The sequence below is a fragment of the Pleurodeles waltl genome, chromosome 5 (assembly GCF_031143425.1).
Source record: "Pleurodeles waltl isolate 20211129_DDA chromosome 5, aPleWal1.hap1.20221129, whole genome shotgun sequence".
NCBI lineage: Eukaryota > Metazoa > Chordata > Amphibia > Caudata > Salamandridae > Pleurodeles > Pleurodeles waltl.
In genome coordinates, this window is record NC_090444.1 from 1,858,040,718 (window position 1) to 1,858,052,862 (window position 12,145).

At 48.8% G+C, this 12,145-nt stretch overlaps 1 protein-coding gene across 1 annotated transcript in view; it reads left to right on the top strand.

Annotated features, from left to right (window-relative positions):
* The window catches only part of LOC138296884 (solute carrier family 22 member 7-like), a 363,385-nt gene that overhangs the window by 312,918 nt on the left and 38,322 nt on the right, over positions 1–12,145 (top strand). Inside the window, exon 9 of the mRNA XM_069236377.1 lies at positions 8,836–8,944. Within this exon, the coding sequence (XP_069092478.1) occupies positions 8,836–8,944 (109 nt within the window). The remainder of the gene's footprint in view (positions 1–8,835; positions 8,945–12,145) is intronic.

Consider the following 12,145-nt stretch of genomic DNA (forward strand, 5'->3'; position numbering starts at 1 on the left):
TTTGGGTAACCAGAGTCACCAATTAGCCACACACGGTGTCTCTATAGCTGTTCCATCACATAAGGGATGCTGCTATTTCGCATGATGTACGCGTCATGCACTGACCCAGGGAACTTTCCATTTAAATGGGTGATGTACTGGTCAGCCAAACAGACTACCTGGACATTCATCGAATGATAATTTTTTCGGTTCCTGTACACCTGTTCATTGTCTTTTGGGGGAACCAAAGCCACAAGGGTACCATCAATGGCACCAATGATATTGGGAATGTGTCCAAGGACATAGAAATCACCCTTCACTGTAGGCAAGTCACCCACCTCAGGGAAAATGATGTAGCTCCGCATGTATTTCATCAGGGCAGACAACACTCTGGACAACACCTTTGAAAACATAGGCTGAGACATCCCAGATGAAATGGCCAATGTAGTTTGAAATGATCCACTGGCAAGAAAATGCAGTACTGACAGCACCTGCACTAGAGGCGGAATCCCTCTGGGTTGGTGGATGGGTGACATCAGGTCTGGCTCCAGCTGGGCACACAGTTCCTGTATAGTGGCACGGTTGAGTCTGTAGGTGAGTATGACGTGTCTTTCTTCCATTGTCGACAGGTCCACCAGCGGTCTGTACAAGGGAAGATTCCTCCGTCTCCTCGCAAGTCCCAGCGGACGGTGCCTAGGAAGGACAACATGGAGCACAGAGTCAATCAACCCACTGGTAAGTGCCCACAGCATGCACATAACACGAATCTCTCGGGATTGAATGGCTAGTATGAATGTCGGTGCAAGGCCTAGCCATGTGTGACGCAGTAGGAATTAAGCCATGTGGGCCCTCGAAATGGCGGCTGCCTGACCTGTGAAGTGTGACAATGTGAAGTAAGGTCATTGCGCTGGCGTGGCACACCGTGGCGGTAGGCGGTCGCAGTCCGCGGCGCAAAGCCGCATTGGACAACATTGAACCCTATGGGTTTCAGGAGCCAATGGCGATGAGCGCCGGCGGTCACGGTACGCACCGCCGCGGTCGTAACCACCATTTTCTCTATGCTTAATCACACGAGACCTGAGCATCCACAGGAGAGGACCCAAATTGCAAGTGCTGCTGTGACCTCGGTCTGGAAGTGACAATGGCTGCTGAGACTGGGGAAAGGGCCCCCGCCTTCAGTTCCGAAGAGTTGGAGAAGCTCGTGGACGGGGTCCTCCCCCAGTATGCGCTACTCTACGGTCCTCCAGACCAACAGGTGAGTACACGGGGGGCAATGCATAGTGGGTATGCCTGTGATGAGTGGTGAGGATGTACGATGGAGGGGAGGGCAGCGACTGACGAATGCATGCACGACAGATGAGAGCATGTGCCACAGGTCTAGTTTGGGGAGGGGAGGCCACTCACATCGAGCATGCAGAAAAGTGATGATTTTTCTCTTCCCCCCCTGTACATGTCACATAGGTCAGCGCCCATCAGAAGATCGACATTTGGCGTGCCATCGCCAAGGACGTCCGGGCCCTGGGGGTCCACAACAGACGGGGCACCCACTGCCGCAAGAGGTGGGAGGACATCCGCCGCGGGAGCAGGAAGACCGCCGAGGCTCTGCTGGGGATGGCCTCCCAACCTAGGAGGGGTGCCAGTCGTACCTTGACCCCCCTGATGTCCCGGATTCTGGCGGTGGCCTACCCCGATTTAGATGGGCGTTTGAGGACATCACAGCAGACACAAGGGGGTGAGTACCAGCACATTCAGCTATTTAGCGCGCAGTGGAGGTGCCTGGGTGGGGGAGGAGGGCTGTGGGTATCCCTAGGCCAGGGCGATTTCAGTAGGATAGGCCCCTCCGTGAGGTATGGTCCTGTGCCCCCGCCCCCCACCTCAGTAGGGTGCCTAGTAATGCGATTCATGGACCTGTGTATTCTGTGTGGGCAGTTGTCGCCCATAGGCTTGTAGGGCATGTCCCATGGAACGAGTTGTGTACCCCAAGTGCGCAGCGTAGTGCAGGGGGCTTCTGTGTCTGTCCTCTCCGCCAACGGTGTCCCCAATGCATGCACTCAACTTGTCTTTATGTTTTCCACCCCCCCCCCATTTTCTTTGTTTTTCTGTGATTGTGTGCATTAGCATCATCAGGCGGAGGAGAAGTGGCATCGGCGCAAGAGGGAGCTGCATCTCACATGGCCCCGGAGGGCCATGCAACGGACTCCGACATGACCAGTGAGACGGAGGGCGAGGGGGGCTCCACCACCACACCGACACGTCCTCGGATGGGAGCTCCCTTGCGGTGGCGGCAACATCCGTGCCCACCAATACTACAGGTACAGCCGCCACCCAGTGCACCAGCACCGCCCTCCCAGCAGCCCCTCGGCCTTCGGCCCGTGCCCACACGGCCAGGAAGCCAGCCATCTCCTTCGCCCCAGGCACCTCAGGCCCTGCCCCAGTCACCCCTGCTGCCCTCAGTGAGGAGGTCATTGACCTCCTGAGGACCATCATTGTTGGGCAGTCTACCCTTTTGAATGCCATCCAGGGTGTGGAGAGGGAGGTGCATCAAAGCAATGCATACCTCTGTGTCCCCCACCTCCTCGTCTCCCTCCTCCCTCCCTGTGACGTCTCCACTCACACCTGCAAGCACACCACCATCAGCCATTACACCCATCGCCAGCACACCCTCCAGTACAGTCCGCACACGTGCAGTCACCACCCCCACTGCCATGTACACGTCCCCTGTGTCCTCTCCCAGTGTGTCTGTCACCCCCGCTTTCAAACCACACAAACGCAGGCAGGCACCCACCCAACAGCCATCCACCTCACGTCAGCCTCCAGCCCAAGCACCTGCACCCAAAGACAGCACACTTGACTCTCCTACAACCACATCCTCTTCCTACACTCCCATATCCACTCCAGCTACCCTTCCCATGGCTCCTAAAAAACTTTTCCTCTCTAAAGTGGACCTCTTTTCCTCACCTGACCCACCCCCTCCATCCCGTAAGAGTTCCACAAACACCTCAGCCACCACCAGCCCAGCAACTCCCAAGAACGTTGTGTCTGGTTTTTGGAGTCCGCCCTTTCCTTGGGCTGGGACATCGTCCAGCAGCAAAGGCACAGCCAGCCCCCCCCCCCCCCGGGAAGAGGAGCAAAAAACTGAAGGCCAGGCGCGACAGGCCTGATACGCCTACCCCCAAGGAGGGTAGCCTTGCACCGTCACCTGCCACATCGGGTAGGGGAGCCAAGGGCCACGGAGAGTCTGCCAAGGAGGCCAAGGGCAGCAAAACAAAAAAGGCAGGGAGCAGCCGACCATGAGGGCCCCACCAGCCCCATTCCGGGGGTATCGGAAGAGACCCAGAGACCCAGGACTCCATCACAGGAGGGCCCCGCAACGGAAAGGTATTGGCCAGGTGTGGTTCACTCGAAACACAAGACAGGCACCGCTGAACAGGGACCGCCGTGAGAAGCACCACTGAACAGGGCCCCGCCATGAGGAGCACCGCTGAACAGGGCCCTTCAAGACAAGCACCGCTGAACAGGGCCCGCCGTGAGAAGCACCGCTGAACAGGGCCCTCCTGTCAAGCACCGCTCCGCTGGGCCCTTCCTGTCAAGCACCGCTCCGCTGGGCCCTTCCTGTCAAGCACCGCTGGCCCATCGGCAGTCCTGGTTCTGTGTCGGGCAGGGCTTCACGGGGCACTCTGCCCACCATGCGTCCTCCATGACCAGTGGACTCTGTTATCCACCTGATGGACTGTGGCTTTGCACTCCCCAGGACGGTACAGTGGGCAACCCACCCACTGTAGAGACTTGTGAGACTGTGGCTTTGCACTCCCCAGGATGGCACAGTGGGCATGGAGGCCCTTCGTGGATCTGGCGTCGTGGACTCATGTGGCTGAGGTGCCCCCCCATCCCTTCCCCCTGAGGTGCCTGTTTTTAATTTTTGTGATGCCCCAGCAGTGTTCTCTCCAATGGACTTGATCTCGTGTGTGGGCTTTGCCCATGTGTTGCTGAACATTGGCCCACGGACATTTGAACTTTGCATAACTGTGCCGGACTTTTGCTACTTGTATGGATATGGTTCTAGATGTGTTATAATTCTTTATATATTGCTAAGATCGCTATATTTTATTGTTGCAATAATATAGTTCTAATTTTACAATCATTGCCTTTTGTCTTTACTTTTTTTGTGGGGGTTTAGGGGTGTCACTCTGACTTTTTAATCTGCATTGGTGTGTAGGTATATCAGTGGGGGTGGGAGTGTGGCGTATGTGTGTGCCCGTAACCTTTCCTCCTCCCCCCTTCCCTGTGTCGTAGGTGCAGTACTCACCGTTGTCGTCTGCGGCGAGGTTCGTGATCCTGGAACAAGAGCAGGAAGGCAATGGCTGGGAGGATGTGGAGTTCCGGTTCCATGCTGTCCCGATTCCGAGTGGAGTGTGTCGAGGTGAGCGTTTTCCATTGGAAATGTCTGATTCCGCCGTATTTTTATCGGCCGGGCTCCCGCCCCGGAAAAGGTGGCGGATTGGTGAGTCGTGATAGTGTGGGCGGTACATTGTCTGCCGCCTGCCTGTTGGCGGTGACCGCTGCGCTGTTTGTTTGTCCCGCCGTGGCGGTCGGAGTGTTAAAGTGGCAGTCTGTGTTGGCGGTTCCCGCCAGGGTCAGAATTCCATTTTTTTGACCGCCTGCCTGTTGGCGGGTTGGCCGCCGCTTTAACCCCGACCGCCAGGGTCAGAATGACCCCCTGTATCATGGAGCTTGGAAATTCTTCGTAAGTTGTCTGGTGAGGGAACTAGGATCAGCCGCCACCACTATGCCCAGCGTCCACAGCGGGAGGTCGATGTGGCTGAATCAGCGAGTGCGCCAGCCCAGTCCCCCTACTTGGGGCCCATGTGCTTTGCATTTTAGTGTCCCAATATGTTCGCTCCAAGGCCGTTAGGGGCCGACCTCATGGGCTGCATTACAAACCGCCATAGGAGGGCTTGTGAAGTCCTCACGAGCCATGCTCTGATCTTTCCTCTGAGGCTCGCTTAACAGGTGGCATGATGTTCAGGGCCAGGTTAGTCTGCAACAGGCCTGATGGAAAACAATTGAGGCTTGTCTCGTCCCCCTGTCCACTGCTATGACTTGTATTAATTTGGGGGCCAGGGCCTCATCACTGTGATGCCTCTGTTGGTGTCGGCCGCAGCCCCTCCACCGCTCCTCCACACACCGTCTCTTCCCCCATCGGGCGGAGGCCCAGCACCCCTCTCCACCAGGAGACCCAGCCAGACATGTGTGCTCAGGCAGGCTGCAGGCACAGAGGGCAGGAAAATGCCAACTTTTTAAAAGTGGTGTTTTCAAACTTATAATGATAAATTTGGCTCTACCATTAAGGAGGTTTTATCATTACAAGTTCATAGATACCTGACATGCCATATCTATCTCCTCATCTTTAGGAATTACATCTTATTAAATGTAATAAGGAATCTCCAATGGTATCCTACAGGAGGGGTAGGTTTCACAGTAGTGAAAAACGAATTTGGTGGTTTTTCACTGCTCTGGCATGTAAAACTTATAAGTACATCTCCTACCTTTTAATTACCCGGCACCATGGCATATGGGCCATCCAGGGCCTACCTTAGGGGTGACTTACATGTATTAAAAGGGGAGTTTAAGGCTTGGTAAGAGGTTTCAAATGGCAAGTCGACATAACAGTGGGGCACTGCATTTAGTCAGCTATGGCAGGCCTGGGACATGGTTTGAAGTGTTATTTATGTGGGTGGCACAATAAGTGCTGCATGCCCACTAGTAGCATTTAATTTAAGGCCCTCTGGGTGTATGCCAATCAAACGTGGTTTAGGGGAGTGAACAGAGTCCTAAGGCTAACAGACAAAGGCCCTCATTCTGACCTTGGCGGGCGGCGGAGGCCGCCCGCCAAAGTCCCGCCGTCAGGTTACCGTTCCGCGGTCGAAAGACCGCGGCGGTAATTCTGACTTTCCCGCTGGGCTGGCGGGCGGTCGCCTTCAGACCGCCAGCCAGCCCAGCGGGAAAGAGGCTTCCACGAGGAAGCCGGCTCGGAATCGAGCCGGCGGAGTGGAAGCTGTGCGACGGGTGCAGTTGCACCCGTCGCGTATTTCACTGTCTGCGCAGCAGACAGTGAAATACATGTAGGGGCCCTCTTACGGGGGCCCCTGCAATGCCCATGCCAGTGGCATGGGCACTGCAGGGGCCCCCAGGGGCCCCGCGACCCCCCCTACCGCCATCCGGATCTCGGCGGTCCGACCGCCGGGATCTGGATGGCGGTAGGGGGGGTCGGAATCCCCGCGGCGGTGCAGCAAGCTGCGCCGCCGCGGAGGATTCAATGGGGCCGCGGTACACTGGCGGGACCCCGCCAGTGGTGCCGGTCCGACCGCGGCTTTACCGCCGCGGTCGGAATCCCCATTGGAGCACCGCCGGCCTGTCGGCGGTGCTCCCGCGGTCCTCCGCCCTGGCGGTCAAAGACCGCCAGGGTCAGAATGACCACCAAAATGTTTGGGAGGAGACTATCCTAAGGCTAACAGCTTTAACAGAATGTAACTGGATCAAACACAGTTCCGATGCTGGCAAGACAAAATGGAAAACAAATAGAAAGAACACCATAAAACAATCATAATTACAAAAAACATATTTTGTTCAACACATCACAAATGTGGCAGATTTCCCATCTGCCATATTACACACCCATTATATCCTATGGGATCATAATAAGGCAGATGGGATATCCGTCACATTTGTGAAGTACTATTTCCTTCCGCCAATACCTAAATCAGGCCCCTAATCAACCAATATTGGAATTTTCCTATTCCAGCTTTCAAACCAAAATATCGAAAACAGTTCATGTCAAGAATTCTGATCTATTGGCCTCCAGTCACTACTATCTCTTGTGACAGCAAATAAGCATTCTCTGATCTTTTGAAATTGGATAAAACTTTGAAACTGGCTAAAAAATTCAATGGCTTCTTGCCCCCAAGTAGATTTATGTACAGTATTGTGCACACACCAGCTCTTCCCACTGCTGTTATCTTAAATTATTGTCAAAAAGTAAGGTTTTGAGCCTTTTTAAACACATAGATGTTGATTTAGCATTTGGTAATGGGGTACTCCATCACAAATGGCATAGAGTAAACTATCTGCCAAATAGAGCCTCCAGCTGCTATATGTAGGGTCCACCAGCTTTTCGTCAACAGAGCCATCATTCCCTCTGTTGAAGGAAAGCTTTCTGAGACATCCCACGGGATTACAGACCTGCATTTTTTTACAGATGATGTCACCGCCAAAGATAGCTTAGCTGGAGGGACAGGAAAAAAACAAAAAATTACCCTATATGCAGGAGGAAAACTCCTTGAGTATCAAGGTCAATATTTATTTGTTTTTTAACAACAACTCCCACTTTGGGAGTTTGCTTTTGAAAAATGAAAATGTTATTAAGGTTTTGTAGACAGGCATCAAAACGGGCATCAGCCATCTACCAAATTTGTATTATGGGTCAAGGCACAGAGGTCAACGCTGAGCCAGTGGTTAGCTCTAAGTTTGACAGACAGTTGTCCTTTTAGTTGGCAGATGTAATAAGTCCCCCACTCTGACAGATGGAGTACTGGCCACCAAAATCTAGATAAGGCCCATAATCATCAGACCACCTCTTAAGGAGTGAAAAGCAGATCCTCAATTTGAAACATACTAGAGATCACTATAAATGTTTTTTGCTTAGAAGCAACTATTCTAATAAAGGAACTCATTAACTTCTCTACATAGGCAAATACAGTTAGGTTGTCATGCCCATTCATATTTCTGACACTTATGACAGCTGGATTTGCCATTCTTCTCAAAAGACTCAATGATTAGGTGAGTATAAGGCTATTTAAATTTTCAACCTAAGGTCTGTATGAATGGTGAATATAAAAAAGCAGAAAACCTTTTCAAACTAAATAAAAACACCAAATATTCATCAATTCCAGAAACATATTATTATAGTTGCCATACATTACCAAAAAGTAATATGAGTCATCTTAGCCAAGAGATGCAAAATCTATCTCCATGTCTCAGTCATAAAATGTCTTCACTAGCTGTCTGTGTCTCAGTTTTAACCAAGTTATCACCACAACACCAGCAGGCACAAACACACCAGCACAAGCAAGAGTCTACTCACTGCTAAACTATAAAAAACATTCTTGGGCTCCAGTCACTTACCCAAGCCACCCACCCACGCTCTTCTACAATCCTACCTCCCCGTCAGATCAACCCATTTTCAAGAAATAGTCATCAGCAGCTGATCTATATAATTTGGGGCATGTTTAAGAGCCCTTAGCGCCATTCCAATGCCATATTAGTATAATGTTTTCACCCTAATGTGGTTAGAAGCCCAAAAATGCTGCGTCATATTTACAAAGTGGTGCAATGCATGCAGTGCTCCACTTTGTAACCCTTTGCGCTACATTATGCCTGTGCCAGGCATAATGTATGCAAAGGTGGCGTTCCTCCGTTGGGGGGCAAAAAAGTGGCGCAATTACATTGTAATAATTGTATTATGCTTCTTCAGTGTAGTGTCCTCATTTCGTCATAACATTGTTTGATTAATTTGTTTATTATGTACTGAAGAATTGCATTCAAATCTATGATCCCTTCTAAAAAATATTATATAGAAAAAAGATTATTTTGTCTGGTGAGTTTTAACACATAAAATTAATTATTTGATGGTTGACCTACAATAAATGATGTTTTGTTGTCCCTTACAATTATATTTCCACAGGACCCCGCTTAACTTAAGCACAAATTATTTAAGCTCTTCACTCAGATGTTTAACTGTAATTAAATCCACATGTATAACTATTTCCTCCTCGCTTTCCTGCTCTTATTTAAATCCAGCTTTCGGGGTGCTGAGAACCACAATTGCAGTTTTGGGGAAAGGATTCTCAGGAGCCACCTTAACAATCCTCATCCTGTTTAGTGCTGAGCTCTTCCCCACTGTCATCAGGTATGCATAAACATTGCTTTCAGATATTCATAATTATTATTATGATGCATAGCAAAATCACAGCCATGTTGGCTGTTTCCAAAGAAGCAACTAAGAGGTTAAACCAAGGTAATGAAATGGAAAAATCCAATCTTTTATAGCATTTTATATTGAACGGGATGGATTTCTCTACATGGCAGGGCTGATTCTCACACTGCATTTTTTAGAATGTGAAGTAGTTAAGAATTACTATAGTAGAACTACTTCCTGAACTACAACCTGCAATTCACAAACCTAGTGGTCTCTACCTTCCCCAGCTCCTCTGTTGTTAAAGTGGATATCAGTATGTTTTCTGTATCTACCGCTGATACTACCAGTTTTTGTCTGTTTCTACATTTATGCAGGACATTTGCATACAGGTGATTATGGGTCCACTGAAGTCTTACAGGGACCATCTTACTATAAGAAGAAAAATAATAATTGCATTTTCAAGGAAGCACTTGTGTGCCAATATTTCCCAGACTTCTCCTGCACAGAGTCTGTTCTCTTGTATGTTTAAGATGCTGGTCTGTGGCATATGTCAGACACCAGTTATCGACTGCCACCACCTCAAGGACCCTGTTTACTCAGGTGACATTATAGTTGGGTACGATGGTTAGATCTTAACTTACATTTAAAAAATAGAAAGTCAGTGAAAAAAAGATGATAGTTAATGTTGAAAAGAGTTACAAACATTAAAAATACTGCATTTTGCCAGTTATATTTGATGAGCTAACTAGAACTTCTGCCTTGCCATAAATTTCTTATTACATCACTCATAAAATATTAAATGACATTAATGATGACATTTTGAATTATATCAATGATGTTGTTACTCAATGAACGTGACAGATTGCTGTGCATTACTTCAATATGCTACACCTAGACCCAACTTTCTATCACCTCTGTAGTGGTGATGGCCATAACCTTTGGCAACATGCAGGATACGAAGCTTATCTGTGAAATCACACACATATAGGAGATACAATTGACAGTTTTTGGAAGTATTCAGGTGCATAATAAACCAAATTGTTATGTGAGCATTAATGCCTTCAGCAATTTATTAAACCTTGAATGCCATTCAAAAGAATGTTTGGTCATTATTTACCTTTATTACATGTACCTGTTAAATATCTAATCTGACATTTAATATTAAGTCAAGGGCTCCATAGCTATGCATTATCCACTGATTAGGCATGCTTGTTAAACTACTTTATAAATAATCGCCTATTGAGCAAAATGATTTACTCCATTAGACCAAGGCTTATATTCATACTGCGGCTTGAACCATTTTTACATAAATCACCCATACTTTATACATTACACTTACTATGCCTTATAAATCAACAGTGTATATAGAAAATGTTGACAGCACTACATTACAACTCTTTAAAGTCAGCATGTGCACAGAAATTTACTGGTATTGTAACCTTAGCTTTGGTTTTTCTCACATATTTTGGCAACAGGCACTTAAGCCTCAACCTATTGGGAGCACACATCTGCAACTCACACTAGTTGTGGTCAGTTTAAATGAAGTAGTGTTTGGACTTAAAATGTTGCTATTAGTTAAACTGTGAACTATGTAACTTTTGTCATACTGAACTAGACTAGTACTCAGGACTACACAAATTGTACAACATGAACATACAGTTAAATCTTACCTGTGGGCCCTTTACTACTTGATTTGTTTTCTAAAACACATTACACAGTAATTTGAAGAGCAATAGCCTGGATGATGTCATCACTGATGTCTTTAGAGATATCATTAGTGGTGTCATCAAAGATATCATTTAAAATGTGAAGAGTGATGTTATGTGTGAGGTCGGAAGCAGTGCATGGTGGGATGGAAGTTATAGTTAGCTCACAGAACTAGAACTGGCAAATTTCAGTGGTCCTCGTCCTGCAAAAAGAGTAAAACAACATATAGGGGGCAGGGTAGGGGCACCCTGCCCCTCTGAGCGTGATGGGGGACAAAAACAAACTTTTTCTTTTTTTTCCAACTATTAACAATAAGGTACGGGCCAGGACCTGTGGAAGGGTTGGAGCATATATGACTTTTGGGAGGGGTGTGCAGCCCATTCCTAAGTTATTTTAATGCCCCAGGATCCCCATCCCCAGGTCCACTTTCACTATTATGGGAAGGGAATGTATGCCCCTCCATTCTAATTCTCTGTAGGGCCTCAGGGATCCCATTCCCAGAGCCTTTGCTTTTGTGGACAGGGGCAATTGGGCTTTTCTCTTCAAGCCATAGAATGGTGGCCTTCTGGAAACCATGCCCCAAGGGACAAATTGAGACACTGTCATTTTCAAGGAGAGGGCTGGCTGGTATATAAGTCCAATTTGCTGCCTGTGGTTTCCTGGGCAGAGAGGGGGGGGCATTGGGCCCTCCTCTTTAAACCATAGAATGGCCGTGGCTGCCCCATATCCTATGGGCCAAAGAGAGACAGTGTCCCAGGGACCCTTACTCCAGGACACTCTTGTTTTGTACCCGATAAAGGTCGGGCTGGGAATATAAGTCAAATTCCCTGCCTGTGTCTCCTGGGCAGGAAACACAGCTTTGTTCTTGCCGCTGGGAGTAGGATAAAAGCTGTGCCCTCTAGAAGAGAGCAAAGTAAAAGAACCTGCTTATGTCAGCACCCAGGATGGGTTCCCCGCTGAGGAGCTGACAAGGGCCGCTGGGCCTTGGGTCTTCCCCTGTGACCTAAATTTCTAAAAATGTTGTGAAGGATTCTGAATGAGACTGGGAACCCCTGTGATTAAAAAAAATGTGCCCACCACCTGCACAGCCCCACTAAATAGAGCTACTTGACGTGAGCTGGCAGGGCTGTGGGGGCCTTGGCCCTCTCCCTGTGGCCTCCAATAAGAAATATCTATGGGTGTACTGAATGCTTCTGGAAAAGATGCTCCTTAATGACCTTCATGGGCTTTTTTACATAGATTTTGCTGTATGGTGGTGCTCCAATCTGGGCACGGTCACTACCAGCATATTTTTAAAGTATTGTGATGGGCTGTAGGGAGTGCAGCCGCCCCTGACCCCCCCCCCCGACACCCAGAAATACTTAAAGAAAAATTCTTGGATCTATAGAATCCGACCCCAGGTGAAATTGGTAATATTTTTAAGAATTGCCAGGGCTGGTGCTTTTGCTCTCCAGCTTGCAAATGCAGATATCCATTGTGGATGGC